This window comes from the organism of the source record quoted next, assembly GCF_019968955.1.
Source record: "MAG: Porospora cf. gigantea A chromosome Unknown PgA_NODE_31_length_63540_cov_307.727_1-52000, whole genome shotgun sequence".
Lineage (NCBI taxonomy): Eukaryota > Apicomplexa > Conoidasida > Eugregarinorida > Porosporidae > Porospora > Porospora cf. gigantea A.
In genome coordinates, this window is record NW_027151608.1 from 12504 (window position 1) to 38716 (window position 26213).

The 26213-nt window shown below is 56.1% G+C and overlaps 13 protein-coding genes across 26 annotated transcripts; 6 read left to right on the forward strand and 7 right to left on the reverse strand.

Moving 5' to 3' along the window:
- Positions 1 to 12: 12 nt before the first annotated feature.
- On the forward strand, positions 13 to 822 carry KVP18_002686 (uncharacterized protein; the record flags this gene model as incomplete). 2 transcript variants are annotated; one of them, XM_067953783.1, is made up of 1 exon in its annotated part: positions 13 to 822. In XM_067953783.1, the coding sequence occupies one exon, from the start codon at positions 13 to 15 to the stop codon at positions 820 to 822; it is 810 nt and encodes a 269-aa protein (XP_067809890.1). The 2 variants fall into 2 exon arrangements, with proteins under 2 accessions (XP_067809890.1, XP_067809891.1); XM_067953784.1 differs by having other exon boundaries at positions 82 to 822.
- Positions 823 to 859: 37 nt separating this feature from the next.
- Positions 860 to 1582, reverse strand: KVP18_002678 (uncharacterized protein; the record flags this gene model as incomplete). The annotated part of the gene is made up of 1 exon (XM_067953768.1): positions 860 to 1582. The coding sequence occupies one exon, from the start codon at positions 1580 to 1582 to the stop codon at positions 860 to 862; it is 723 nt and encodes a 240-aa protein (XP_067809876.1).
- A 118-nt stretch (positions 1583 to 1700) lies between these two features.
- On the forward strand, positions 1701 to 8652 carry KVP18_002666 (uncharacterized protein; the record flags this gene model as incomplete). Of its 4 annotated transcripts, XM_067953738.1 has the most annotated exons (7): positions 1701 to 3588; positions 3617 to 3841; positions 3870 to 7167; positions 7196 to 7460; positions 7498 to 7707; positions 7735 to 7804; positions 7829 to 8652. In XM_067953738.1, the coding sequence occupies 7 exons, from the start codon at positions 1701 to 1703 to the stop codon at positions 8650 to 8652; spliced, it is 6780 nt and encodes a 2259-aa protein (XP_067809849.1). The 4 variants fall into 4 exon arrangements, with proteins under 4 accessions (XP_067809849.1, XP_067809848.1, XP_067809851.1 ...); XM_067953737.1 differs by lacking the exons at positions 3870 to 7167; positions 7196 to 7460; positions 7498 to 7707; positions 7735 to 7804; positions 7829 to 8652 and having other exon boundaries at positions 1701 to 3620; XM_067953740.1 differs by lacking the exons at positions 1701 to 3588; positions 3617 to 3841; positions 7196 to 7460; ... (1 more) ...; positions 7735 to 7804; positions 7829 to 8652 and having other exon boundaries at positions 3935 to 7171.
- A 56-nt stretch (positions 8653 to 8708) lies between these two features.
- On the forward strand, positions 8709 to 11397 carry KVP18_002676 (uncharacterized protein; the record flags this gene model as incomplete). 3 transcript variants are annotated; one of them, XM_067953766.1, is made up of 4 exons in its annotated part: positions 8709 to 9068; positions 9096 to 11171; positions 11198 to 11228; positions 11255 to 11397. In XM_067953766.1, 4 exons carry the CDS (start codon positions 8709 to 8711, stop codon positions 11395 to 11397), a joined length of 2610 nt encoding a protein of 869 aa, XP_067809874.1. The 3 variants fall into 3 exon arrangements, with proteins under 3 accessions (XP_067809874.1, XP_067809873.1, XP_067809872.1); XM_067953764.1 differs by lacking the exons at positions 8709 to 9068; positions 11198 to 11228; positions 11255 to 11397 and having other exon boundaries at positions 9261 to 10986; positions 11072 to 11175; XM_067953765.1 differs by lacking the exons at positions 9096 to 11171; positions 11198 to 11228; positions 11255 to 11397 and having other exon boundaries at positions 8709 to 9089.
- A 498-nt stretch (positions 11398 to 11895) lies between these two features.
- Positions 11896 to 12327, forward strand: KVP18_002683 (uncharacterized protein; the record flags this gene model as incomplete). Its single annotated transcript, XM_067953777.1, has 1 exon — positions 11896 to 12327. The coding sequence occupies one exon, from the start codon at positions 11896 to 11898 to the stop codon at positions 12325 to 12327; it is 432 nt and encodes a 143-aa protein (XP_067809885.1).
- An 11-nt stretch (positions 12328 to 12338) lies between these two features.
- Positions 12339 to 13592, reverse strand: KVP18_002684 (uncharacterized protein; the record flags this gene model as incomplete). Of its 2 annotated transcripts, none has more annotated exons than XM_067953779.1 (1): positions 12339 to 13592. In XM_067953779.1, one exon carries the CDS (start codon positions 13590 to 13592, stop codon positions 12339 to 12341), a length of 1254 nt encoding a protein of 417 aa, XP_067809886.1. The 2 variants fall into 2 exon arrangements, with proteins under 2 accessions (XP_067809886.1, XP_067809887.1); XM_067953780.1 differs by having other exon boundaries at positions 12339 to 13373.
- Positions 13593 to 14001: 409 nt separating this feature from the next.
- On the forward strand, positions 14002 to 15075 carry KVP18_002664 (uncharacterized protein; the record flags this gene model as incomplete). The annotated part of the gene is made up of 1 exon (XM_067953735.1): positions 14002 to 15075. The coding sequence occupies one exon, from the start codon at positions 14002 to 14004 to the stop codon at positions 15073 to 15075; it is 1074 nt and encodes a 357-aa protein (XP_067809846.1).
- A 60-nt stretch (positions 15076 to 15135) lies between these two features.
- KVP18_002672 (uncharacterized protein) lies at positions 15136 to 17343 on the forward strand (the record flags this gene model as incomplete). 2 transcript variants are annotated; one of them, XM_067953752.1, is made up of 1 exon in its annotated part: positions 15136 to 17343. In XM_067953752.1, the coding sequence occupies one exon, from the start codon at positions 15136 to 15138 to the stop codon at positions 17341 to 17343; it is 2208 nt and encodes a 735-aa protein (XP_067809863.1). The 2 variants fall into 2 exon arrangements, with proteins under 2 accessions (XP_067809863.1, XP_067809862.1); XM_067953751.1 differs by having other exon boundaries at positions 15763 to 17343.
- A 216-nt stretch (positions 17344 to 17559) lies between these two features.
- On the reverse strand, positions 17560 to 22193 carry KVP18_002673 (uncharacterized protein; the record flags this gene model as incomplete). 3 transcript variants are annotated; one of them, XM_067953754.1, is made up of 3 exons in its annotated part: positions 17560 to 17893; positions 17920 to 21963; positions 21991 to 22193. In XM_067953754.1, 3 exons carry the CDS (start codon positions 22191 to 22193, stop codon positions 17560 to 17562), a joined length of 4581 nt encoding a protein of 1526 aa, XP_067809865.1. The 3 variants fall into 3 exon arrangements, with proteins under 3 accessions (XP_067809865.1, XP_067809864.1, XP_067809866.1); XM_067953753.1 differs by lacking the exon at positions 21991 to 22193 and having other exon boundaries at positions 17799 to 21710; XM_067953755.1 differs by lacking the exons at positions 17560 to 17893; positions 17920 to 21963 and having other exon boundaries at positions 21987 to 22193.
- A 19-nt stretch (positions 22194 to 22212) lies between these two features.
- KVP18_002680 (uncharacterized protein) lies at positions 22213 to 22591 on the reverse strand (the record flags this gene model as incomplete). 2 transcript variants are annotated; one of them, XM_067953770.1, is made up of 2 exons in its annotated part: positions 22213 to 22422; positions 22451 to 22591. In XM_067953770.1, 2 exons carry the CDS (start codon positions 22589 to 22591, stop codon positions 22213 to 22215), a joined length of 351 nt encoding a protein of 116 aa, XP_067809878.1. The 2 variants fall into 2 exon arrangements, with proteins under 2 accessions (XP_067809878.1, XP_067809879.1); XM_067953771.1 differs by having other exon boundaries at positions 22394 to 22591.
- Positions 22592 to 22651: 60 nt separating this feature from the next.
- KVP18_002662 (uncharacterized protein) lies at positions 22652 to 23263 on the reverse strand (the record flags this gene model as incomplete). The annotated part of the gene is made up of 1 exon (XM_067953731.1): positions 22652 to 23263. The coding sequence occupies one exon, from the start codon at positions 23261 to 23263 to the stop codon at positions 22652 to 22654; it is 612 nt and encodes a 203-aa protein (XP_067809844.1).
- A 1017-nt stretch (positions 23264 to 24280) lies between these two features.
- KVP18_002677 (uncharacterized protein) lies at positions 24281 to 24538 on the reverse strand (the record flags this gene model as incomplete). The annotated part of the gene is made up of 1 exon (XM_067953767.1): positions 24281 to 24538. The coding sequence occupies one exon, from the start codon at positions 24536 to 24538 to the stop codon at positions 24281 to 24283; it is 258 nt and encodes an 85-aa protein (XP_067809875.1).
- Positions 24539 to 24553: 15 nt separating this feature from the next.
- On the reverse strand, positions 24554 to 26054 carry KVP18_002667 (uncharacterized protein; the record flags this gene model as incomplete). 3 transcript variants are annotated; one of them, XM_067953741.1, is made up of 2 exons in its annotated part: positions 24554 to 25125; positions 25154 to 26054. In XM_067953741.1, 2 exons carry the CDS (start codon positions 26052 to 26054, stop codon positions 24554 to 24556), a joined length of 1473 nt encoding a protein of 490 aa, XP_067809852.1. The 3 variants fall into 3 exon arrangements, with proteins under 3 accessions (XP_067809852.1, XP_067809853.1, XP_067809854.1); XM_067953742.1 differs by lacking the exon at positions 25154 to 26054 and having other exon boundaries at positions 24554 to 25045; XM_067953743.1 differs by lacking the exon at positions 24554 to 25125 and having other exon boundaries at positions 25146 to 26054.
- Positions 26055 to 26213: the final 159 nt, after the last annotated feature.

The window sequence follows — 26213 nt, forward strand, 5'->3', positions numbered from 1 at the left end:
TGCGCCAAATCCATGGCCTGCTCACGCTTCGAGTACACGAAGCACTTCGAGAGTGAGACCAAAGCCCTACGGTCTACGTTCATGGTTATCCGGGTGGACGGGAAGGGCTTCTCGGAGTTCACGACGAAGCACCGGTATGCTAAGCCCAACGACGACCGCGGAATTCAGCTGATGGTGGAAGCAGCCCGCAGGACTATGGCGGGGATTCCCGAAATGATTGCCGGCTACGGGCAGAGTGACGAGTTTTCCTTCGTGTTCGGTCGGGAATGCGGACTGCTGGGGCGCCGCGTGCAAAAATTGGTATCACTGGTGGCTTCTCTGTTCACTGCGAACTTCGTAATGTTGTGGCCGTCATTCTTCGACATCGAGCTGCTTTCTCCGCCGTATTTTGACGGGCGTCTGGTGGAGTACCCCACGGCTAAAAGCTTGCACGACTACCTGGCTTGGCGACAAGCAGACTGTCACGTAAACAACCAGTACAATGAGTGCTTCTGGCGGCTAGTTGGAACTGGGATGTCAACAAACGAAGCTTACGAGAGGTTAAAAACAACTCAAACCAAGGACAAAAATGATCTCTTGTTTGACGATTTCAACGTCAACTACAATGATCTGCCACAAGCCCACCGCAAGGGAGCCATTATCGTGAGAATCCCCCCTGCGAAGGTGCAGCTGACCCGAGAAGAGCACATGAACCAGCGAAACAGACGCACGACACCAATAAAAGAGGGCCCACTGAAGGTTCTGCACGAAGACTGGATCGGTTCTGACTTCTGGTTACAGTACCCAAGCGTGCTGCCCGAAGTGACCGCCCTGTTCTCCTAACATGTGTTACTTCTCAAAACGTCTTTCATATGTGTCGCTAAAACTCAGAGAGGACTGAAGCGACCGCCCTGGAAAGGGGTTGCGACAGATCTTTTGGAGCTAGCCGAGCCTTGGCGTGCTTCGTGAGCTCAGGCAGCTCGAATTGATGCTTTCGGTCAGTAACAGAATGATGCTTGGACGTGAAGAACATGTACCACCAGGCGCGCGAGCAATTGTTGTCCATTTGCAGAACCCGAGCGAAGTACTTCCGCGCATCCTCAACACGGTCCAAACTGAGGAGCAACTCCCCAAGGGTCAGCATGACGTAGGTGTTGGTCGGCTTGAGAAGGAGCCCCTCCTCCAGACAAAACACTGCATCTTCGTAGGCGCCCAAACCTGAAAGCGTATGAGCAAGTTCCCTCCAGCTTTCCTCGTCGGATGGGAAATCTTCCAAGTGGCTCCGCAGCAACTCAGCCTTCTTCGCTGGTGGGTGTAAGCCGAGTCCCAACAACGCTTTGCGGGCTGCGATGTTGGTGGGGTCTTTTTTTAAAACTTCAAGCAAAGCCGCCTCGGCGAACTCGTCGCCTTTCAACATTCCTTGGTAGCGGGCGTCCAGAATGTCAAGTTTGGTTGACACTGGAAACAGTTCTCGCAGCTTTCGAATGCACGTATCAGCCTTCTCAAGATCTCGAACCTCCATCGCCGCCAGTAGACAACGCTCGAGACCTACATCGTCGTCGTCGTCGACAGGGTTGTTCAGAGTGGTCAGAGGGTTCTGCATTCAAACACCTATTTCGGGAAATCAACGTTCTCGACCAATCCTGACCGCTGACAGGAAGACACACTCTCAGAGCTGTGGGAGCAACCCGCGCATCACACCTCGCTTATTAATTTTAATAATGCTTCTTTCAATCTTGCTCACGATTCCTGCGACGGCCGCATGTGTCCTGCACTCCGAGTGCCCCGCCAATCACGCATGTTTTATTGATCCTGTTACCACATTAGGAAGTTGCAAGGGCTTCCACAGGCTGGAGTCGTTGGTGCTCTGCGTGGACTCGTACGCGTGCCACATGAGCCTCGATGGGACCGCCTTGTCACCTGCTTTCCGCGTTAGGCTCTGGCCTCCGGAGCATGTCTGCGGATCGCCAGGAACGGCGTTGAGTCCGTTTCCGACCTCCGAATGGGTATGTGGCTCCGGCTCCTGCGACCTTCAGCTGGGTGTAGGCCGTCGGCTCGTCGCTGATGAGATTCAGAACCGGTTCCAGGTTTGTGGGTGCCCTGACGTCGACATGGACGGCACCGGCCGCGCGTGTGATTCGGCAACGGACTTCTTCGCCGACGTCGGTGTCGTCAGTCTGCAGCAGTGCCTGTCGAACGCACACTGCGTTGACTCACTGGCCGCGCAGTGCGTCAAGGGACGCTGCGCTGACGGGATGTCATCCGGGACAGCTGCTGGCGCAGTCGTGTTCGAGTGTTTTTTAAACCAGGCATGCTCGGTGTCTTCGTTGCTGGTTGAGGGTTTGCTGCAGTCGGCGGTCCAAGTGGCAACTGTCAGCTCCAAGTTCGAGTGCGGCGCAGCGGCCGCCCTCGATCCCGATTACTTTGAGCAAATCGGGCTACCCTGCCTTGTTGATGTTGCCCAGGATGGCCTGTGCGACGTCTCTCTCGGCGTACCGTCTGTTTTGGGCACAACTCGTCTATGTGGATGCGCGAATCAGGATTTCGGAGGGAACGGCGTACCTTGTGATCAGCCCGAGGATTTCACCCTTCCCATGGGGCAAGTAGACTACCTGGAAGCCGAGTGTGGAATGAACAGCGACTGTGATGTGGGCAGTGTCTGCTCCGAGCACAAGTGCCTAGCCGATACCAAGGGGCCTCGCTTTGTATCCAGTGACCCCCCTCAAGGCAGCCGGTCATACTTCGAACGAAACTATATCGACCTGCATCTGAGCGAGACTTCCCAGTACATTCCCGAAGAGAGATGGCCTCTAGGAAAGGACTACCCTCCGGCAGTTCTTGTGTATCAAGGCGACGATCTCCTAGAAATTCCGTGCGTGGTGACACGGGACGCTCGTTCGGACAGTTCATGCCGCTTGCTGAGCGATAGAAGGACGCTTCGGGTCACGCCAACGGGCGATAATCTAGAGATGGGCTGGTGGAGGGTGCAGGTGCTGGCGGGCACGTTGATGGACACTGGGCGGCTACCGAACGACCCCTACCTGCTGACGTTCGCCCTACGCGAGGATGGTGGCTGTCCCTACCTCGGTATCACCGGGTTCGACGAAAGGGCCAGGCTGACTTCCAGCAAGTTGCGAGTCTTCTCCGGAGTCTACTCGGCCGCTGGAACAGCCAATGGGAAAGCGTCCTGGACCAAGGATGGCTGGTCAGTAGTCTGGTCAGAGTCCGCTTGGGCCATTGCCAGCGACCAGCAGACCATCGGACTGCATCGACCTTCCGAACGCGACAGGGACGCTAAGGACCAGCCCTTAGGCGCTGCTGCCCTCATTTCCTCGTCGATTCCCCCTTACGAAGGAGATTGGGTCTACGCTAATCTTAGCGGTGACGATGCCCTTAGCAGCACGCTTAGAGTGCGTTGCTTCGCCTCGTCTTCGGACTTGCCGTCCTCGCATAAGAGCTCCTTCAATATAAGTCCCAACCAGAAGGGCGTTCCCGAGGACTCCGAGTTCGTTTGGACCTTTGAATTTCCGCACGTACTGGGCTTTGCCTCGCATATCACTTTTACCAGTGACATCTCATCGCTAACATTGTCCACGGAACACGTACACGGTGAGGTCTTATTCCGCGTCGTATATAGGTGATAGAGGTTTCTTTTCGGCGTCAGGTAGCACCATTCGTTTGGATCTTCCAGAGGACCTCATCGCTGGAACTGACTACCAGATAGCGTGGGATCATGGCGCGTTCGTGGACGAGACCTTCGCGCCTTCACCTGCTGGCTCCGTTATGTTCACAACATTTGGAGTAGGCTGTCTGAATCCATTTCAGGAAATGAATGTCTCCCATGTGACGCCACAGGACAGGTGTCAGTGTTTAATGGGTTGCTCATTCAGACGCCCACAACTCTCTGCACGAGGTTGCGTGTGACAATGGCACCATATCGCCAGTGCAGACGGCCATGGCTCGGTGCGTCGACGGGCAGTGGGAGAGGCCGTCAGACTCGTCTTTCGCCTGCGGCCTCCCATGTGACCCCCATTTCGGAAAGCCGTTTGCGATCTCTGTGGTGGAGGGAAGTCGGGTGGACGAAGGATATTACGAAGGATCTCGCCTGCGCGTCACATGCGCAGTTGGTGCCCGAGTCACCGCAGGTTCCGATCCCGCAGTGTGGATGTGCCAGGACGGCTCCTGGAGCGGCGATTCCATTGTCTGCGACTACTGCTGTGGACCGTACTCTCCCCCCGACTCCGCCTACTCCGTCGTCTCTGGAGAAGGAGACTGCTTAGGTGCTTCTCGTAGCATTGAGTGCTCTGAAGACAGTGATAAACTGTCAGGAGACGAACCGGCCGTAGCCGCCTGTGGGATGGCTGGCTGGTCAACCTTGGACCTCCAGTGCAAGCGCAGATGCTACGGCCTACCGACGGCTACCGCCAACGCGGAATTCGTCCAGAGGGACGCCTGGACATACGATTTGGAATGCATGGAGGGCTACGTCAGTCGGGAGGGTTCTAAAGCAGTGCTCCTCTGCGAGTCTGGCGTTTTCCGTCTTGAGGGCAACATTGAATGTGTAGTGGGGTGTTCTCCTTTGGACTTGGGCCAAGCCTACGATATCGTCGCGCAACAGCACGAGGCCACGGTGTCGTGTTCGAGTGAGGCCGTTTTATTAACTCCTGCTGTCTCCTCGGATGTCGTATTTTGTCAAGACGGCCTCTGGTCTTCGTCCAGAACGCGATGCGAGATTCCCTGCCAGCCCCTTGAGGAGGAGTTTCCCGAGATGCATTTCTCATTTGCAACGGAGGGTTCCAGGGTGGAGTGCGCGCCAGGGTATATGCCAGTCGTCGACGTTGAGCGTCCGATAGTTTCAGACTACGTTCTTTGTGTAGATGGCAAGTGGCGGGCGCTGGACGGTGGGTTGCCTTTGCACTCAGGACCTCGAGTTGTGTGCCATTTGCCGTGCGACCAGCTGTCGCTATCGGAGCGGTTTCGTGTTGAGGGAACAGGTCGAAGGCATGGCTCCACTCGAACCGTCTCTTGTGCCCCAGGACACGACTCGGCTGACTCTTTGACCACCTTGACGTGCGTTGACGGCACCTGGAAAGGGGAGAGCCTATCCTGCGGACGGTCCTGTCCGGCCGAATCCTTCGTCGAGTTTGATGCGCCACGCACTCACGGGTCCGAGGTCACCTACAGCTGCAGCCCAGAACACCATCTATGGGGTCCCGAGAAGTCAGCAAAAACCTGTGTTGACGGGGAGTGGACGTCGAGTGACACGATCTGCGGAGTCCTGGTGTGTCGTGGTGACATATGCTTCGCGGGGTGCCCCTGCGCCGAGGCGGACTCGTGTTCCAACGGAGTTCGAGACGGCAATGAGGAGGGCATCGACTGCGGGGGTCGCTGCGCCGACTGCGAGAACTGCGACGTAGGGGCACTGGACGTCTTTGATGGTCGAAACGTTCATGTTCCCCAGCTGACATCTTTCTTAGATGGCACTGCTGTTCCTCTTCAGTGCGAGCTGCTTGCACAGGCTGACCCCGCCATAGGATTCGTAAAGTGCCACCATGGAATTCTAATCGGAGACGTCTCCTTCTCGTGCGCCAGGCCAACATGCTTCGACGGCGTCCATAACGGCAGGGAGGAGGGGGTTGACTGCGGCGGCGATTGTCTGTCGTCCTGTCCACGATTGGGGGATGGGGTGTGGAACGGCGACGAACGAGGCCCAGACTGCAATGGCGACTGTCGCTACTGTTACTGGCCCACCCTCATTGGCAATCCTGACGAAGGCTCGGTAGACCTGCTACTCAGCGGCGAGTGGAAAACGGACCTCCTATCCATGTCGGCCATCGCACTCCAAGAGTACCTCGACAGTGCACCTTTTTCTGACCTCATGCTGGATCAGTCAGTATCGGGGGCATCGCCCCTTACTCATCTCCAACCTTTCGGTGTGAAGTGCGGAAATGTGAACGCAGCCGGGTTTTGCTTTGATGGCGAGTTCGCCTTTTTGGCGTCCAGTCCAGGACTAAACGCAATTCGCACATGTCTTGGTCGGTCTTCATGGCGCGCCTTCCGCATGTCGTTCTTCTCGTCGCCAACAGTCACGTTGACGCACATGTCAGTGGCATTTGGGCAAACCAGCCTTCCTTGCTCCAGCACCTTGAGGAATCTCGGCAGTCTCTTGGAGGGCTCGTGCTCACGGCTGGCCTATGACGACAGAAGTGAGTTTTTTTGTTCACAGTGTCGCGATAGCATCGACACCATCCTGGCAACCACATGGACTGGGTGCGAACAGCTCCAAGCAGACATTAGGGTGTGGCTCCGTCTCTTGTGCGACACCGACGACGACAAACGTTGCATGTGGTCTCACGAGAGCGTTCTCAACAAGCTACAGGCTCTTGAATCCCAGGCCAGCCTCGACTTCCTTGCTGCGGGCTGCGGCCGTGCATCTCTCCAGTACTTCCATTCGTCGGAAGAACTCTACCACACTCTGGCTGTGGCTTCGGCTCCCCAAGGCAACTCGGGGTTTCTGTGGCCGAGGAAGGACGTACTGCGCTCGCCTCTTCAGGACACTAAGCCTTTTATTGAGGTGCTAAGATTCGACCCCGCGTTAGCTTCCTTGCAGGGCACTTGCTGGCCGTCAATGGCGCTTTTGTTGGAAAGCGAGTCCTTGTCCGAGTGTTACGACAAGTGTCTGGAGGAGTGGGCATCTCTAGGGGCAGGGCTGGCGACACTGGCGCAGTCGGCCTCTTTTCTCGGACCCAATCGCCTAAGGATCGCTCTTTTTGGTGATCTCATTCTGTGGATGGCTCGCTCAGGCTGCCGTCGAGGCTATTCAGGCGAAAGATGTGGGCAGGGCTTGCTAGAGACCGCATATGCCCCGTCGGCAACTGTCAATGTACTGCCGAGCGCAGGAGGAGCGTGTCAATGCCCCATTGAACGACTGGGCAACGGTTGGTGCGATGAACAGTGCTTATCTGTTGAATGCGCCTATGACGGCGGCGACTGCTTCATAGAGAGACACCAAGCGCCGATTCTGGGCTGGCTGAACCAACTGCTTCCCTTCTCTGAATGTCATCCGCTCGCCGCAGCCGGAGCCTGTCGCGGCGACTGCAGAGATCAGATGACCCGGTTCGTACAAAACCATGATTGCTGCGCGGGGGCTTACATCGAGCTACTCGCTGTGCTTCTGAGGACGCAAGCGTAGGAGCGTGAGCTCTCCCTTACTCAGCTCTCTCACGGGCACATCTGGGAAACAGCTGGTGCCGAGAACGCTGGGGTATGTGGAACGCGCGTGCGCCGTTAGCCTCGATGCCACCTGTGCCCTGGGACCTTCCACCAGGCAGCATCTGCAGATCACTATGGCCTCTGACTTTAACGCTTTGTATATAGGCCCTTCCCAGCCCAACCAAAAAGGAGTGGCGGCGGAATCGCGTGTCCTGGCCGCGTTGCTGTCTGACCTTCACTTACTACCGTCGGAGGTTTCCTCCGTGGGTGTTAGTGGTCACCTCACACGAGATTCGGGCATGGCAGGGTAGCGTAGATCTGAGTGTGGACCTTCCGAGCTCGCCGGCGCTGGATGCGACTCGACTTCAGACCTTGAAGGAGTCTATCAATGCTGTGGCTGTCAGGCTCTACACAACGACCACCTGGGCCGCGGCCTCGATCGACGTCGCTCCTGAGGCGTTTAAAGGCGCACTGGGAGTCGACCAAGCCGATCTACCGTTTGCTCCGTGTTCCAAGGTAGGAGTCCGTATTCTCGGATAGCAGCTCAACTGGACTGACTGGTGGGCCCAGCCTGGGTACAGATTCGACTCGGCTGAGGCGGACCACGGTGCTAGTAGGCAGGTAAGCTGCCTGCCAGGCTTCGAGCCGAACGCACCCTACGTGGGGAAGCTGCCTGTTTCAGCGACATGCGAGAATGGTGCTTGGCGACTTCTGGGGCAACCGCTGGCCTGCGCGAAGCCGTGCCCTCCCCTTGTGCTGCTCGGAGAGGGATTCGTGGTCGAAGCGTCCGCCGAGAGTGTCCTCGTGAGCTGCGCTGCAGGGTTCATGCCCAAACCCTCCACGCCCTCACAAGTGGTGCACTGTCGTAACGGCTCGTGGGATCCTGTCAGCTTCGGCTGCGTAGAGGATGACGGACAAAAAGTGATGTGCGGAGGTCTACCCGTCGGAGACATCGCGTATGGTTTGAATCGAGAGCCCCGGACCGTTGCTTCGGGCGGCTCTCGCCTGGAAGTGGATTCTAAGGTAGTTGTCAACCAGGTAGTTGTGTGGGTATTGGGCTGCGCTCAAGGCTACGACTCCGATGGTCTAGAATCGGTAACGTGCATAGATGGCCGAGCGGCGCTGTACCCCTCTTCTGACACTGCTACCGTTGACACTTTGGTTCATGGAAATATTACCACTGCTCAGCGAACGGCTTTGCAGGCCCACGCTTTGAACGTCGTCTCGCTACATTACTACAATGGCAACCTCGACGAAGCTTCCGCAGCTGACCTCGGCTCCCTGTCGCCCTGCGTGCGAGTTGAGCTCGCGGACCCTGAAGCCATCGCCGACAAAGGACTGTCGGACACCGTCATTGTAGTTGTATTCTTCGCCAGTGCTTTCGCGGCGGTCATTACCGCAACATTGGCGGTTGTTTTCTATCGTAACCGCTGCTTCCAACTGAATCGTTCTAGTTCCTAATCATTCTCGAACAAGTCGTATCTTGGAAATTTCGTGTGCGAGTTGAACGCACACAAATGTCCAAGTGGGATGACTTTGATCCGAGCGCCCCTTTTGCTTCCAACCCCTATGCGGACATCGGGTTTGATGCAGAGGTCCTCGGACCTGTCAAAACTAAATCCCAATCCTTCAGAGGTGGGTCTACTGAGAGACTGGCAGATTCGCCGCTTCTGCTTCCCAACCGACACGCTGAGTCTTCCGAGAAAACCCACGCTCGGGCGGCGTTTGGAGCACGTTTGGTGGACCCTCTCAGCGTGGCGCGATACGGCTCAGTGCGGATGAAGTCCAAGGGATGTCCTCCGAGGCGCGAGTTTCAGTACGTGATCCAGCTAGACAAGTTCTTCATCTTGTCGAAGGACATGCCAGTCGTGATGGAGGTGAGTGCTAGGCTGTTTTGAGAGCAGGCGGTGATTCCTTTGGTTAACGTGGTGACTGTGCAGAGTAAAGGAGCCCGCGTGGAAATACAATGGCTTCGCCGACGCCGCAAGGCCAAAACACGGACTGTGCAAACTCTATTAGAAGCTGAATCCGTTACTGAGGCCGAACATCTCGTGGAAGCGCTGACGAAGATGACGCGAATTGCCAAAGGCAAGGAGCAGCGACCCTCCCACACAAAAAACTTCCCTCCCCTGGTGGAGTTGGAGAACATCGAGGCTCGTTATCGGGCAGAGCAGCAAGCCGCCAGAGCTGCTGCCGCCGCGATTCTGGGGAGCCTGGCCTTCAGTGTAATGCAGAACGTTCACCGCGACCGACTGCTACAGGCGTGGTCGCGCCTTCGACACCACGCGGTATCGCAATCCGCCGCGCGTGACCGTGTCGCTTTTGGCCGACGAGAAGCGCAGCAAGAATCTCGTCATAGGACAGATCTGGAACAAATGGAGTATGAACGATGGTTCGCTGAAAGGAAGGCGAACTTCCACATAGCCGCTGACATCCTCAACGAGTTACAAACTAAGCGTATGCGACGATTCTTGGTGGAGCTATTTACAGAGACCCAGAAACGGCACTTGCGCCAGATTCAATCGGAGATGCATGACCGATGGTCAGTGACCTTCACCGCCATCAGCACTATGGAAGCCCAAATTCTGAGACGGCACCGTGTACTCCGTCTGCGCAGCCTCTTCACCATGTGGCAACGGAAGATGCTCTTCTGGGGTTTCCACGGCCTTCGGAATCCCAGCCGCTGGTGTCGAAAGGACGCTATGAACTGGCTGGTTCGTAGGGTGACCGTGCATCATGACCAGTGCTGTCGCCTGGTTATGGCGCAGTGGCAGAAGCGGGGCAGCGCTGAGAACCTACGGCAGCAGAGCGTGCTCCGCCTAGTGCAGCGTCGAGCAGGCCGTAGCAGCTCGTGGGCACTGCGTCGCTGGATCACCGTGGTTCTGTACCTGCAGGACCGTGACACGTTCGGCATTTTGCACTTGACATGGGCCACGCAACGGATCTACCGGAGTGTATCATGCTCAGCTCTGCGGGCTCTGTCCGACCACGCGCAGGAGGAAGTCACCACGGAAGCCTTGCAAGTCGCCTCCTCCCTGACCCGTCTCAACCAACACTACGTCTACCAAGCTAGGAAAGGCGTACCTCAAGAAATGTCCTGTCGCCGCATGGTTACCTTCCTGCAGTCGCGGGTAGAGGAGACTCAGAAGGAAGGTCTGTCTCTTCTGCAGTTACACGTAGCCCAGAAGGTCAGTTGCGAAATGCGGTGTCTGGAGGGAAACGAGCGACTTCGAGCTTTGACGAGGCGCCGCCTTAGGAGGACATTTAGAACGCTTTACTCCCACTCCAGCAGGTGCTGGGTGTCGATCCGTGCAGTCGCTCTCGGACTGCACACACTGGAGGAATTCGTTAAGGCCTGGAACCGAAAATTGCTGCTGATATCTCTCTTCCGTGTCACGTTGTTTAGGCGCCTCAATCGGCTGCAGCTCTGGGAAAATATGGGCCGACTGGCAGAAGGAAGGAACGCCGCCTGCGCCAGGCTACTGATGACTTTAGACAGCGTCTTAAAGCGACGGTGCTGCATGTCCGTTTCGCAGTCGTTCTTCAAGCTGAGAAACTGGAAGGACCGCGTCAACAGTTCATTTAGGCTGCACGCTCCCATCATCGCGAACGTAGTCACCTCTCTTCTGCGTCGCCACCGTCAGGCCGCCAAATATCATGCCTTCCAGCTGTTACGATATGACGGGTCCATAGAGGCGGATGTCGACATGGCAATCATTGAGCTGGATACACCACTGAACTTCCCATTCATGCCTTCACTGAACATGCATTTGAACCTGGAGGACCGCCCTTCAAGTCATCGCCCATTCGACGCAGACGGGTTACCATCTGCTGTGAATACCGCAGACTTCAACATGGAACTGATTGCTTCCCCAACCAGTGAGCTACCTGCCACCGCCCCAGATGAAGTCGTACGACAGGCACCAACAGCGACAGCAACCAGACCACCTAAGTCAACACGAGTTCAAGGTGCAGGGGACGTGAGACGGCCTGCAACAGCAACCAGACCGTCAACACGAGTTCAAGGGGCAGGGGAGGTGAGACGGCCTGCAACAGCAACCAGACCGTCAACACGAGTTCAAGGTGCAGGGGAGGCGAGACAACCTACAACAGCAACCCGAGTTCAAGGGGCAGAAGAGGCGAGACACCCTACAACAGCAACCAGACCACCCACGTCAACCCGAGTTCAAGGTGCAGGGGAGGTGAGACAACATACAACAGCAACCAGACCACCTACGTCAACCCGAGTTCAAGGTGCAGGGGAGGTGAGACAACCTACAACGACTCCGACAAGAGCAGCTACTACCTCGACCCAAGTTCGTGTAGGGCAGACTACGACGCTTGTTCCTCCCGCTACGACTTCGACAGTAGAGACACGGCCTCTCTCCTTCACTGTGATGGTGCGGCCCGCTCGCAACCCAATAACCGATACTCCGCTGCTCTCTGAGCGCCTGCTGGCGTCTGAACTTCCGGTGGCGGCTCCCTCTGTTAGACCACCTACCATACCCGGGGTCCGGTTGGAGGCACGCGTACGGCCAGTGCACCTGTCGAGTCACACTCTGTTGTATCCGGTAACGAAGGCTGCTCATGCATTTACCAGTGTGCGACCTCTGTGGGCCCCAGTAGTGACTCCGTCTCCCTGGCAAGAGCCCTTCAAGCCGCAGAAGAGAAGACGAGACAACCGTGATTTGTGAAATAAGCAAAATGAAGCTGTTCACCCACAACTTGCTGCAGTGCAACCGCAAGCAATGCTCCGGGGGCTTCCCGCTGCGAATAGTGCTCAAACAACCGCTGGTTGACCTCCTTCCCCGCCCTGCTCCGGCAGAGGACTACCAACTGGAAGACAGTTTCGAAGGTGTGCGGTATGGCCGGGAGTTCGACCCGGATTTTGTGAGGGCCATGCTGCAGAAGGTGGAGTGGGATGCGCTGCGCTCCACGGTGCAAGAGCTCGGCGCTTCCCTGCCAGAGTCTGTAAGTCCTACTGATTTGGAGAACGAAGACTTCCTTAAAACGATGCACGATACGCTGTTCATGCAGGAGGTGGTCGAAGCAGACCTCGTCTGTCCACAGTGTGCTCGAGTGTTCAGTGTGTCGAGTGGGATACCCAATATGCTGTTGAACGACACAGAAATTTAGAACGAAAATTGTCATGGCTGCACCACGAACCGGGTTTGCTGTGGCGCAGTTAACCGCATGTACCCATCCGCTCCGATGCGGATCATCTGTGCGGGGGTGTTGCCAACGTTGACCTTGACTTGCAGCTCGCCATTGTTCTGACGCAGCACATGAGTGTTCAGATTGTAAGCAACTTTAGCTTTGGCTTGCGCCATACCTGACTGCTGCATCATTGCTGGCTGCATCACCGCTGGTTGCTGCACCATTGCTGGCTGCTGCACCATTGCTGGCTGCTGCATCATTGCTGGCTGCATCACCGCTGGTTGTTGCACCATTACAGGCTGCATCATCGAGGGCTGCGTCATCTGGTGAACCATCGTTTGCTGCGGTCCAGGGAGGGTGATAGGGAATTGTTGTTGCACAGCTGTCTGCATCCGGGGCGTCTGTGGCTCATCGAAAAAGTTAATGGCCGCATCTGCAGACGGATGCACAAAGAGGGTAGCCAGCACTGAGGCCAGACGCTGGGCGTAGTGTACATCGACCTCATCCACGCCACCAGATACGGATGACCTCAAATTCATAACGTACACCAGAATGCCTTTGGTGTCCATGATGGGCACAGCTACCTCAGATACCGTGACGGCGTCGCTAAAGGATCCAGATGCGAGTCTGAACACGGCGCCTCCAGACCTGAAAGCTTCACCAACGGGGCAGCCAGAGTCCAGCCCGATCACCGAGTTGAAATGAATACGAGATGAGATGCTGGATTTGGAGTGCTCCAGTTGCAGCTGGTCAAGTTTAGTGCCGGTGGTCATGTAGGCTCTGAAAAAGCCGACGAAGTCGCAGGTGGGTTTCAGCTGCAGGTTGATTTGGTGGGCCACCTGGTCAAACAGCGCCGCTGGCGCCGCTCCAGTGTTGTTGCCGATGATTTCTTCGGCGTTTTTGATCACGCGTTCCCACACATCCCGCTTGTTGACCACCGGAGCCGCAACTTGAGGTTTGGCGCATTGTGGCATTGGTACAACATGCGGGGCCACCGCGACGGGGATAGGCATTGCATGAGCCATGTAACGCCCGCAATGTTGGTGTTGGTGACCGTGCTGGTGACCGTGCTGGTGACCGTGCTGGTGGACGTGGTGGCGACCGTGGTGGTGAGCGCAGCGAGCCTGACGGGGGCAAACACGAGGGTTGGGCGTTGTTTGAGCGCGTTGTTGTGCTCGAAGGACCTCCTCCTGCTGTCGTTGCAGATCAGTCAGCTTCTGGACCGACGCTTGTAGTTTTGACATGGGCCTGATACCTCGGTCACTCGCCAATGTTCTGCTTCTCAGGGATCCTAAGGATTGGATGGAACCGGGAGTTTGCGATCTGGATTGGGACCTTTCCGAGGTTCGGCTCTGCAGGACTCCAGATAAGCCTGCTGTCGAGAGTTGGCTTTTCTTAACACTGCTTACTGACAGATTGGACTCCGACGAAGTTGGTTTGGATGCAACAGCAGAAGACCCTGAAACTGCAGCAACTGCAGATCCGAAGAGCATTTGACTGGTGCTTGTAGGTTTTGGATCTTGAACGCGAAGCATATAACGAAATTAGATATTTGTCTTGTGTGTGGCAAACGTAGCTCCCCCTACTGCGTAGATCCGTACACTACGCTCGAGCCACTGTCAATTGAATCCGAATAAAAGCTGAAATTCGGACATGTCTTCGCGATTAGACGTCTCTAACCCGAAAAAGCGTTTAGGCCGAGCAGTGTTTCGCCTGCTGGCTGCCACGCAGGCACTACAGCCCCCATCTCAAATGGGTCGTGAGGCGGATCCTTTGTACAATGTGGCCCTTCCACAGGCCGCCGCTGAAAACGCGCCCGTTTCCTGCCGGTTTCAAGGAGTCGACTTCCACATGGTACCCCGCTTGGTGAGTACGTTTTCAGGGAGGGATTATTGGACCGTAACCGAAGAGGGGAACCAAACGGAGTTCACGTTCCCGTACCAGGATGAGCGCGGCCGACGTTACGAGATTAGAGCCCAGTTTGCCCGGAATCCCGGCGATGCACCAGTGATTCGGGATTACTTGAAGGATGTATTTGAACATGGAGGCAGGGCTCTGCTATCGGTTGACGAAGCCCGTTCCGTTCCAATGTCGGCTGCTTCTCTCATCGTCAGCAAATCTGCTGCATCCGCCAAGGCTGAGAGGTCCCGCACGACAAAAGGCGGTCGCGTGGCGGCACTGAGCCATCGCGTCCGCGAACTCGAGGAAAAGCCCACTCCAGACGCTGAGAGGCTGGCCGACGCCAACGAACGGCTCCAACGAGAGCTGGATGACCAGCAGCGGCAACTCGAGAAAGTCCGCGACGCAGAGCATGCCACCAAAGCGGAGGTAGCCTATCTTCGCGGGGCGTTCGATGCGCAGGATAGAAACAAACGGTCGAGGCGGTCGGCCCCGTCCTCTAACGGGAAGTCTGAATTCCTCCGTGCCGAGCTGCAGTCGCTGGCCAGACGCCTTTCGGACATGAACAACAAACTTTTGGACGCCCAGAAGCCGTCGGTAGTGGTTACTCCGCCGGGCTCTGGCTGGGGCGAGTGCCAGTGGTGCTGCAGTTGCGACTCTTGCAACTCCTGCTGTTCAGCTCCTTGCCAGGAATGTGTTCAGCCATGGCCGGTCGCTGCGTGCCCAATCATCCCCACCGCGATGCTGCCAACTCCCCTGTTGTCTCCCCTGATACCAGTTCCACTCCCTGCAACTATGCAAGCGCAAGCAGCGCATGTTCAATGGTAATGTAATTTTGTTGCGGAATTGTATCCACAAAGAATACCCAAGTAGCAATACCCGAATATCATGTCCCTTACCCTCGGGAGTATCTTAGTAACTGCCACGTTCGCTGCATCGTGCCAGCAAGGGCCTGCCTGCACATTGGCAGGCAACAAGTTTGCATGGATTCAAATACCGGAATGGAAGGTCTGGTGCGACTACACCATTGCTGGTGCCGCTTCTTGTGAGGCGGCGAAGGCGACATCCATGAACAGCCAGGCAGATTGTGGAATTCTAATTGGCGGAGTGGTACCGACTTGTGAGCAGCGAGGCGATATCAAATTCGGGACCGCATCATTTACCTGGGCGTCGGCTCCTGGATGGAAGGATTATTGTGACCAGATTGTTGCGACTGCGGCTTCGTGCTCTGACGCACTGGCTACAGCGTTAGCCAGCGGAACTGACTGTGGCCTCACAGGTGGGTCCGGCGGAGGCGGAACGACCACCACCACACGAATGACGACGAGAACCACCATACCAATGACAACCACGAGCAGAACCACGACAAGAGCCACGACCAGGGCCACGACAACTCGAGGCGGCGGAGGGGGAGGTGGTGGAGGCGATCCGAAGGTTTTCCACTACTTCCCAGCCTGGGGACTGTGGACCCGCGACTACAATGCCTGGTGGATGCCTGCAGGGAAAGCTTCAGGCATGCTCTACGCCTTTTTTGAGGTGACTGCAGAATGTACATGCGTGTCCACAGACGAAGGAGCAGACTTCAAAAAGGGGGCGTCGTGGGGTGGCATCGTCAACCAGATCCATGGTGCTAACGACTACCAAGCTTCTTGGGACTGGAAGGGTTGCTCTGGTAATCGCGGCCACATCAACTCCCTGTGCGTGGCGCATCCTGAATATGAGATCCTAATGTCCATCGGAGGCTGGACGCTCTCGAGCCATTTCCACTCTTGCCTGAAGACTCCTGAGAAGAGAGAGAAACTAGCCGAGTCAATTCGCGTTACACAAAGCAAGTACGGGTTCTTCAGTGGTATCGACATTGATTGGGAGTACCCGGGCAAGTATACTGACTCGGGCAGTGAGCGGCCCTTGACGGACGTGCACGAAGACACAAAGCTGTGGGCTGAATTCCTCAAGGTGCTCAAAACGAAGATGCCAGACAAGTACCATTCCGCCGCCCTCGGCATGAACCCCGATCTCCTAGACAAGGAGTTCGCCACCACTGACTTCTGCGACGTCCTCAACGATCTGAAGTACGTGTTCACCATGTCCTACGATTTTTACGGGGCTTGGTCCAACATAACGGGTCACAATGCACCGATGACGTCAGACCCCGCGAATCCCGCGATGATTCCTAAATTTAGCGTCAAGGAGTCGATGGACGTTATGATTGGCCACTGGAACGACAAGTGCAAAGCCAAGTATGGAGCGCTGGAACACAAGATCGTGTTTGGAATGGGCGCCTATGGCCGATCATGGACTGGTGCCAGCACCACCGAGGTGAAGCCAGGGCTCCCGGGGCTCTACGCGTCCGTTCCGGGGTCTGGTGAGGCCATCTATGGGCCGGGGTCCATAACTGACGCTGCTGGGGTCGGATACGGAGCTATGGACTTCTGGGATATCAAAAATAAGTACCTCAATAACCCTGGAGTGAAGCGTTACTGGGACGATGTGGCGCAGGTACCATACCTGCTAGGGGAGCGGGACGACAAGGTCTGCTGCCTGGCCACCGAGCATGGCAACGCCTCAGCCCTGTGTACTTCGGCGGACTGCAAGCATCCAGGAAGGTTCTTCATCTCTTACGATGATGAAGAGTCAATCAAAATCAAGGCTCAGTACGCCAAGTCCATGGGATTCGCTGGACTTATGTTCTGGGAGGGGTCGGGCGACCGAGAATGGGATCTGCTCAACGCGGCTTACGAGGGCTGGGGTAGCAGTATCCGCGTGCCCAACAAATACCGGCCCGTTAGTACCGTTCCTGACTTTTGCGGACCCGACGATGAGGTGATCCCCGGATTCGACACCGGCACTGGATGCTTTATGTACAACTCCTGGTGGATCTCGGAGTCCTGCAGCGACCTAGCTGACCAGTTCGAGACGAAGCTGCTGCGACAGCGCCACACGGAGAGGGGTACCTGCTGCCAAGATGTTGGAAACCGCGTTGGTGGCTTCGGAACCGCTGACCAGCTGAAGGCCGAGCTACGCGCTGGCCGCGCGAGTACCTACCTCTGCCCTGGCTCGGTGGTTGCTTCCCAAGGTTCTGGTTGTGTACCCTAAGCTGTTGTGTCTTTAGTGACAAAGACTCTGTCTGTTGGATAGTGTGAAACCAGTGACAAAGACAAAGACTAGGTCCGTTGGGTAGTGTGAAACCAGTGACAAAGACTAGGTCCGTTGGATAGTGTGAAACCAGTGACAAAGACTACGTCTGTTGGATAGTGTGAAGCCAGTGACAAAGAGTATGTCTGTTGGATAGTGTGAAGCCAGTGAGAAAGACTATGTGTGTTGGATAGTGTGAAGCCAGCTGACAAACACTTTTGAAACCAGCCGTGCCTTGCTTTCCCGTGCCAAAAGAACCAGTTGAAGTTTAGTATTCTGCTTCTGGCTTCGCCGGCGCCTCCACCTATCGAAGAACGCCTGGGTGAGCTGCAGCTGGCTAAGGTCGAAGCGAGATTCGGCGTACAACGTCACAATTCGTCGCTGCCGGAGGCGCTGGCAATTTGACACCAAAGCTGTCAGCAGCTCCACGCTTCGACGTCGACGGTACTCATGCCCGGCGAACTCAACCAGTTTCGCTTGGTACAGAGCAGCTGCCCATCGTTCGTAGTACCTGTGTGTGCACAGCCTGATGCCCACTTCCTTTGTTGGATCAGCAACTTGGGCATGCGCCGCATTTGTCCTCTCCAGCTGGCGAAGGCCATCAGCGCCAGAGAAAGCTGACGCAGGACCTCCTCTCGTCGGTAGAACATCCGACGTTCGGCAAGCTCGCCAGCCCAGTCGCTGAAGGCAGCCCGAACGCCTACGCGCTGGCCTGCCACCTTTGCGAGTGCCCATCGTCTCATGCAAGATAGAAGGTCGGTCCTAGTAGTCTTGATCTGCAGAAGAAGCGAGGCGACCGAACATCTGACCATATCTCGTGTGCCACGCGACACTGCCGATAGTGTATGCGCCCTGGCCTTCAGCGTGGTGAACGCCTGTCGAGTTTGAACGTTACGCAGGGTACTGCGTATGCGCTTCATGAGTCTGACGCCCATAGCAATACGCATGGCCTCTATGGTGTGAGACCTTACTGCTACGGTCAGAATGCGGCGAATGGCACGGGCAGCCTTAGGCTGTCGTGACCGTTTCCACCATAGTGTGAACCGGTCTCGGAGGCTGTACAGCATGACGTAGGCTCTACACTGGACGACGACCAGGTCCTTGCGCCGCAGGTGCCTCATCCAAGCGCGAAACGCCTTGGTAGCTGTCCGTACGCGTGAACGCTGGCGCACCTCTCGCGCCTTCGCGTAGAGCGTGCGATATTTCCGATGAAACCGGACGAGTGTGAGCCACGCACAGAACAGGGCCCTCATCTTCGGTTTACACACCGCTTTGAGTGCTACACTCGCCATGAAGGCCCGCCTCCATAGGATGAGCGCTCGTCGCTTCAGACCGTCATTATATACCTTGCGAACCCATTGCCTCAAAACGAAGCTCCGCCTTTTCCAGTGCAAGAACATCGGCTTGGTGTCCAGCGCAATGGGGCGTATTCTCCATTCAACCCAAGACTCGCGTACCATCGCTCGCGAGATACGAGAATCCACTGCCGCAATTACTGCGGGCCAGTGTTGTCTGGCCACTAAGGTCAGCCAACCTTCACGGAGTGCCGACCTGCGGAGTGTCTTGGCGATACGTGATGCGGCCAAGAGTCTTCTCCAGCAATTGAAAGCCCCATGCCGGAGAAACTGAATATGGAGATCTTTGGACAGCGTAGTCATCGCCTGTCGCTCTCGGGATGCATCCAGCCATACGACAAAGCACGATCCAATCCCGCGTGTTCGACCTCGCTCCTTAAGTTCCGTGCAGCAAGCTCGGACTCGCGCTTGGCGCTGCTGCACCGCGAGAGTCATTTTCTTCCATACATGCTTCAATGTGCCATGGATCTCGAATAGGATACTGATGAGCTCCACAGCGTCGCATTTGCGAAATCGACTGTGGACAGCTTGCAGAAGTCTGGTCGTGAAGGTACCATGGGACTCCACCACCATCGGAACCACGTCGTCACTGTCAATCGCCAGCACTCGGCCTACAAAGGCAGCCGCTCGGGAGATGTCGTATTCTACGAGAGCTCCGAAAGCGTTAGTGTCTCTTAAAAGCGTAGACTTCATATCCGCCGTTACCATGTACCAAAGGTGAAACGCCTTCAGTTGGAGTTGCAGATTCGACCTCTCCTTCACGGCTGTCTCGACCGAATTGCCGCGGGCGCGGGAGCATGCCCACTCCGTCAGAACTACGAGCGCCTTGAACACTCCCATACGGTCCATGACAAGATTGGCGCGTCGTTCTGCGAACAGAAGGGCCCGCATCATTTTCCAATGGGCGAACGCAGAGGCCAGTATCCGTGTCAGGTTGACAGCTGCAACATCCGCGAGTCGTTTATTAACCGCCTGACTCTGTCGGAAAGCGACAAAGAAACGTCTTGCCATACTCAGAGTAAGCAAATATACCCCTAGGGTCAGGGAGGCCTTCCTGCGGACTTTGGACAAAGCCAGCCGCCTCCAGGTCAAAAACACAATCGACAGCGACCAGGAGCTCCCAAATGGACACTCGCACTCGACTTGAGCACGCCACGACCGCGTCCAGTGCCGCCACATGTACCTCATGCTCCGTAGCTGCCAGCGGTTGGTCAGGCACTGCTCCGCTGCGTGCTGCTTGAGCCGACGGTAGAGCACCAGTCGCCACCAAAGGAAATTGGTGCGCGACCTTCTCAGAATGATCACTTCATACTGCGCTTTCAAATGACTAAGCCTCGCAGTCAATGTTCTCCACATGAAGTAGGCCCCATGTTGTATGGATTGCCGGTACTGCCGACGAATGACCTCGGCGGACAGACCATGCAACCTGAGCCTCTGCGTAAACACCCTCCATGTACTGAAGCAGCGCCGCAGCCGCCGACGACGGAAGTGCGCTCGTGCCATCTCGGTCTGCCGCCGCGAACCAGCGTGTAACAGGGCAGCGCGTCGCCAGGCTACAAACAGGCGGAGAAGAAGGGCGCGTTGCGAAGGTCCTCCCACATCCACTGCTCGTAGAAACGCCTTAGGCCGCCGCTCGCGTTTCATCTGAGCCGTACGGGACTGCAACCGGCAACAACGCCGCCAGATGCTCCACTTCGCCCTCAACCAGATCTGGCGTGTCAGACGGGCCAGACGGAAAAGACGGCCGCCCTGCACCAGCCATGCCTCGAAGCACCGCTTCAGGAGCGAGAGGTTCACGTGGCGACTGTAGCTGTCGGCCTGGAAGTCGTACAACGAAGGCAACTGTTGACGCCTCGGTACACTCTTAAGGGCGCGGAATGCTTCACCTTGGCGCCTGTTACGGAGACGAGCGACGCGCCGAGCTCCGAAGTCGACGTTGCGTCGTTGCATTGCAGTTGAAAGCCAATGGCTGCAGGCCCGTCTTAGATGCATGATTGGAACAGTCTTTGTGAGCAGCGCCTGCAGCCGCCCCGCACTTGATCGTTTGATCAAATATGAGAATGCAGTCAGCGTGAGCGTCTGCTGCCAGCGGGCCACCACTGGCGACAACGCATGTCCGAACAGCGCTAGACCTCTCGTCGAACGCAGAAGCCTCGTCCAGAGTAAGAAGCCCTGCGCCCTCAATCTGGAGTCCTCACGTGTCCTTACTTCTGCCTCGTGGAGGTGACAGCGGCATCTGTACTGGGTCCGGCTCTTCCAAGCCAGAAAGGCTGCACGCACCGAGTCTGCTTGCACCATGTCTTGGTACCACACGAAAGCGTCCTTCAGTCGCGACAGCTTCAACCACGTCGCAAAAGCTAATCGAAGGCAGCTCCTGGTCAGGACCACGTGGCTGTTCGCTGTAGCTGCTTTCCATGTGGAAAAGTAAGTTATCAGAAGCTCCTTGCCTCTGTGGTTCACATACGACTGCAAATGAGGCAGGAACACTTCCCAGCGGACAGACACCTCCAGTCGAGCTGCAGGTGCCATAGCCATGACCAGCCGGAAGAAATTAGTCTTGTGCCCAGGAGTACGAGGCAGCAGTTCGTCCAACACCATTTCCATCAGGAAGTCATGCAAGAACGATTTGGTATGGTTTTCCAGAGGGGATGCCTCGTCCACGTACTCGCCCAGCAGGTTCTCGAAGAGGGCGTCAACCTTCAGACAATAGCCAGCCTCCTGTCGGATGCTTCGCCAAACCTCCACCAATGCCTGTACTAGTTGGCATCTGATTGACGGGCTGGCGAGCTCCATAAGCGGGACAATGGCTGCGGGGTGCTCACGCAGACGATTCATAACGCAAGTCGCGCGCTCTTGTTTCTGTTTGGCCTTTGTTTGAGCCAGGTTCCATTGGTTGAAACGTCGTCTCAGCACCCCAACGTGGTACAGGAGGCCACGTTCTTGGTAGCGGATAAACCAACGGCTAAACTGCATTGACAGCTGTCCTTTGGCCAGGGTGCGAACCGCAGCTAGCCTTGCTGTGGCGACCTTCCATCTCCTGAAAGCTGACGCTGGGCGACGCCTCAGCAAGAAGGTACCACGAAGATACAGTAGCAGCCACCTAGTGTGGGTCTTCGGCATCTGGTGACCGAGGGTTCGGATTCCAGCGTAGGCTCGGCACTTGCCAATCCAATATGAAAAGGACCGAGATGCCAGGCTTTTCTGGTAGTACCTCAAGGAGGCGCGACTGATTAGTGAGTCTCCTGGCTCCTACCAGTCGGATACGTTCGCTGCTACGCTCTTCGTAGCTTCCTTGGCGATCTTCATGACCTGGGTCTTCAGGTCCCATGCACGTTCAGAATAGGAAGGCACATTGTGGCGTATTAGCACCGTTTGGGCTGCCTTGTCAGCCTGAGCGCATGTTATCGGTGGGTGTAACAACGACATTGCTTCCTGCACGAGTCGGTTGTCCTCCATGACCGATTACTCAGCGAATTTACGATGCCACAAAATATAGAAGCAGCAAAAACGACACCGCGAACATCACAGTCAACCAGATGGGTCCACAGCACACAGACCTTCCCAAGATGGCGTCCACGTTCCTGAGCGTGCCTGCGATCTTGAACAGAGCGTCGCCAAAAGTGGAAGCCATGGTGCTCAGCATGCTATTAGACGCTTCAGTTTCTTTCTTTATCCCGTAGGACAACTAAGTTTGATCGCGCCGCGGAGCTCACTGATTTGAGGTCATCGACCTTTTCTGAGAGCTGTCGCACCGTCTCGTCGTTAGCCTCCTCGAGTTGCGCCGCGCTGCGCATAAAAGTGTCATCCTGAGTTGGCGTGGCGTGACCGAACAGCTTAGCTCTTTGTTCGTTCATCCTGGAGTTTGGATTGAGGAGAGCCTCACGTTCGGTGCATGCAGATCTATATCCCCCTTTTTACTCCAGTAGCAACTGCGTCCTCGTCGTTTCCACTAGACTTTTCCCAGGTAACCATGTCTGAACTTCCTGGTGCTGGACAAAGAAGCATGCTTCGCGCAGTGGGTTCCCAGGCATGTCCCAGTTCCCACTGAGGAACTCACACTGAAGTCCCAAAGTCTTGTAAACGTCATGCCACACCAGCGTTATAGGCAGTACGCCGCCGCCGCCCTTGCTCGTTGGTTCGCCGAACTTACGCACCAAATCCACCGCCTTCATGTCCAATGTGACACCGAACGGCAGGGGCGCCTCACAACCCAGCCAGGGGTCCCGCTCCGATGTCGACGTTGTGTAGAAGTGCACAGCGCCAAGTCTGAAGGAGGGCTTGCTGGCCCGAGCGACGTCTCTGTCAAAGGCGAACGATACGCCGTAGGCCCGGTAGTTCTCAAACACCACATCCTGGAAAGTTTTCCGCTCGCTGGTGGCCGGTCCCGTCACCTCCGCCTTCTCGCCTCGCCGTCGCGCGGCGTACACCGCTTGGCTCTTCAGATAGTCCAGCTGTTTCAGGTACACCTCCGAGTCCAAGTGGCAGCCGAAAAGTCCAAGCCACTGCCGACTGATTGAGTCCAGCATATTCCCGAATATGGCCGAGCTGGCAGTGCCTTTGGCGCAGGCGCTATCCTCGAAGGACTTCAACGTAAGAGCATGGGCAGGCACGTGACCCAGTTAGTATTGGACCTGATAGAAGAGGCCCTACCTCGGCAGCAAGTCAATCGAACCGTTAAGCGTCTGAAGCCCCCACATGCAATTCTTCTGTTCAGAATCTGTTCGGGTTTGCTGCATGGATCCAAGTCCAAGACAGGCTCTTTGTGGTGTACAGCTATCGCCCAGTGCCATCCCCAATTACTACGAAGTTGCTTACGACATGAAGGTCCACAGCAGCAAAGTGTTCGGGCGGCCTTCGCCTCCACTCGGAAGCTGAAGTCGATTGAAAGCGCAGCCGTCAGGCTGCGGGGTCTGGTGGACTGTCTCTCCATCAACGTCAAGAAAAATATAGAAAGGCAAAGACTGATTGACAGGTGGTGGGGACCGGAGAAGGAGCCTCTGATGCGCCATGTAGAAGGACAAGCTCTGCATGCGGTGGCCTCTTGGACTGGCCTTCCTAGTGTGAAATAGGCTCGCGACGAGCCCAACTAGGTGTCTTGAGTTTCCACTTTTTGTGGTTTGTTGACTGTGCAGTTGAATTGCTCGCAAGTACGCTTCGTATGGGTGGAGGTCGCCCCTGACTCAACGTGTGCAGCCTCTGAGAGGCAGCGTTCGCGGCAGACAGTCCTGGCGGTCGTGAACTCTGTCGCATGGACATCTGGAGCCTTTGCTGTAGACCTAGGCACCGCCGATTCACCATTCGCTTCAGCTTCTCGTCATGTTGTCTCTGGTGTCGAACCCAAGATTCAGCCTACGCGGGTGTTCCCCTGCAGCCGCCTTTTGTCACTCAGAACTGGAAGAAGCGACTCCCAGTCCATAAGTTTTTCCAGTGCGTCGCGCGCAGGTTTCAAACCCTCGTTGTCAAGGCAATCCAAGTCCATAATCTTCACGCTGGACTTGCAAACGGCACACTGCCCGGCACTCTAAGTTACCATACACCACGATCTATACCAATCCAGTCCGCAGACTTCTGCGGTCCAAAAACTTTTTCTCCAAACACGCTCTGCACGAGTAACAGCCACACGTGCCCACTAGAGCGGCGGTCTCCAAACAACCAAAACACCGGAAATTGGACAAGGGCACGTCAATCGCTATCGTTACAGTGCGGGACACCAGCTTTACTTCGCTTTCGTGCACCGGAATGCTGTCATCAAATAGCCGACTCATCCGGTGGATTCTGGAATCATCCTTGGCGTTCTCCATAATTGATTTTCCCGGTCACGGCAGCAATTTATCATGAAGTCCCAGTGAAACAGAGGACATGCGTCGTTTGGAGAAGGGGTGCAATCTGAGGAAGAGCAGCGACCAGGAGTAGAAGATTGCAAAAAACAGCACCATATATATGCTGTCAAGCTCGTTGTACAGCATTACAATGTTGCCTATGACAATAGCCAGAGTGAAAGCCGTCAATATCGAGCCCTTGAAGCGGGACATGCGATACAAATACAGTGAGGGCTCCTCCAAGAGCACCTTCCCAAGCACAACCAAAACATAAGGAAGAAGAACAGCCTGCATTGCATTGGCTACTGACAGAAATATGTCCATGTCCTGCTGGGATAGGAATGCGATCGCCAGCCCAACAGGCACGATCGTGACAAGGCGGCTGCCCATCATGCGGACGCGGGGAGACACGCGGATGTCGAGGAATCCATTCATAATTAGCTGACCTGCAAAGCAGCCAGCGATAGACGCGTTCATGCCGGAGGCCATCAGGCCAATGGCCCATATAGGGTAGGCATGGGGCCCCAGGAGCGCCTCCAGAGCGAGGCCGGCGTTACTGAGAGACCAGTCTGCGTTGGATGGAGGCAGGCTACCCACCATGTTCCTGCGACGTCTTTGCGGCGGCTGCCGAGAACACGAGAAGGACTGCTGCGTTCACGAGGAAGGAGCACGTCAGTCCAAAAGCATTCTCAGCGTTGACATACGAGGCCACCACTGAACGCTGGCGGGTCTGTTCGAACGGGCACTCAGAGAGGTAGTGACGGCTGTTAACAAGGGCAGACTGCACCAGAATTGTATGTGGCATTAGCAGGGATCCCATCAGTCCTATGGCTTGAAACACATTCCGTCGAGGAAGCACGGGCAGCACCGAACCAAGAATGACGTCTCCCACGTCAGGCCGCGAGACAACAGCAGCCGAAATGAAGATGCTTCCAGTAGCAAGCAGTAAGCAGAAGAAGATCCATTCCAGGGGTTTGATGCCGACTTTTGTACAAAAAACTGCGAAGGTCAGAACGAAACCGATCGCAGTAGACTTTCCAAGCGGGATACCTGTTAAACCGTTGATGCCCATTCCAGTACCTATCAGAGCTTGGATATCCGCGCTCAAAATTGCAATCTCCACCACGAGCCACATGGTGACCGATACCCAGCGGGGGTAGCGGATTCGCGTTAGCGAACACAGATCGGTGCCAGAGTAGATGCCTGTATGCACTGACATGCCCTGTAGAATCCATCCACAGAAGGTGGCCAACAAAAGGACCCACAAGAACTTATGTGCAGCGTTTGGTGCATCTGGCGTTGAAAGTGCACCGATCTGCAGGTCGGACTCCAGGTTGCCCGGATCGAGGTAGGCGACAACTACCAGGCCAGACGACCCAACGAACGAGCAGAACTGCCTCCAGTTCCATCTTTGGCCCACGCGCACGTCCACGTGCATATCGTCTAGCACGTCGGGAGCCCTCACGCTGCTCTCCGTTGAAACATCCGTCCCTTCCATATGGCAAAATATTGTTCGAAATGGGAAATCAGCATGCTTGCGCACACGGTGCTTAGTCACATCCGTGAGCTACTGGAGGCAGGCGAGGCGCCGCGCCGTTGCGGGGAGGCGTTGTTGCAGGACGTATGCGCCTACGTGGAAGGCAGCGTGCCACGAGTG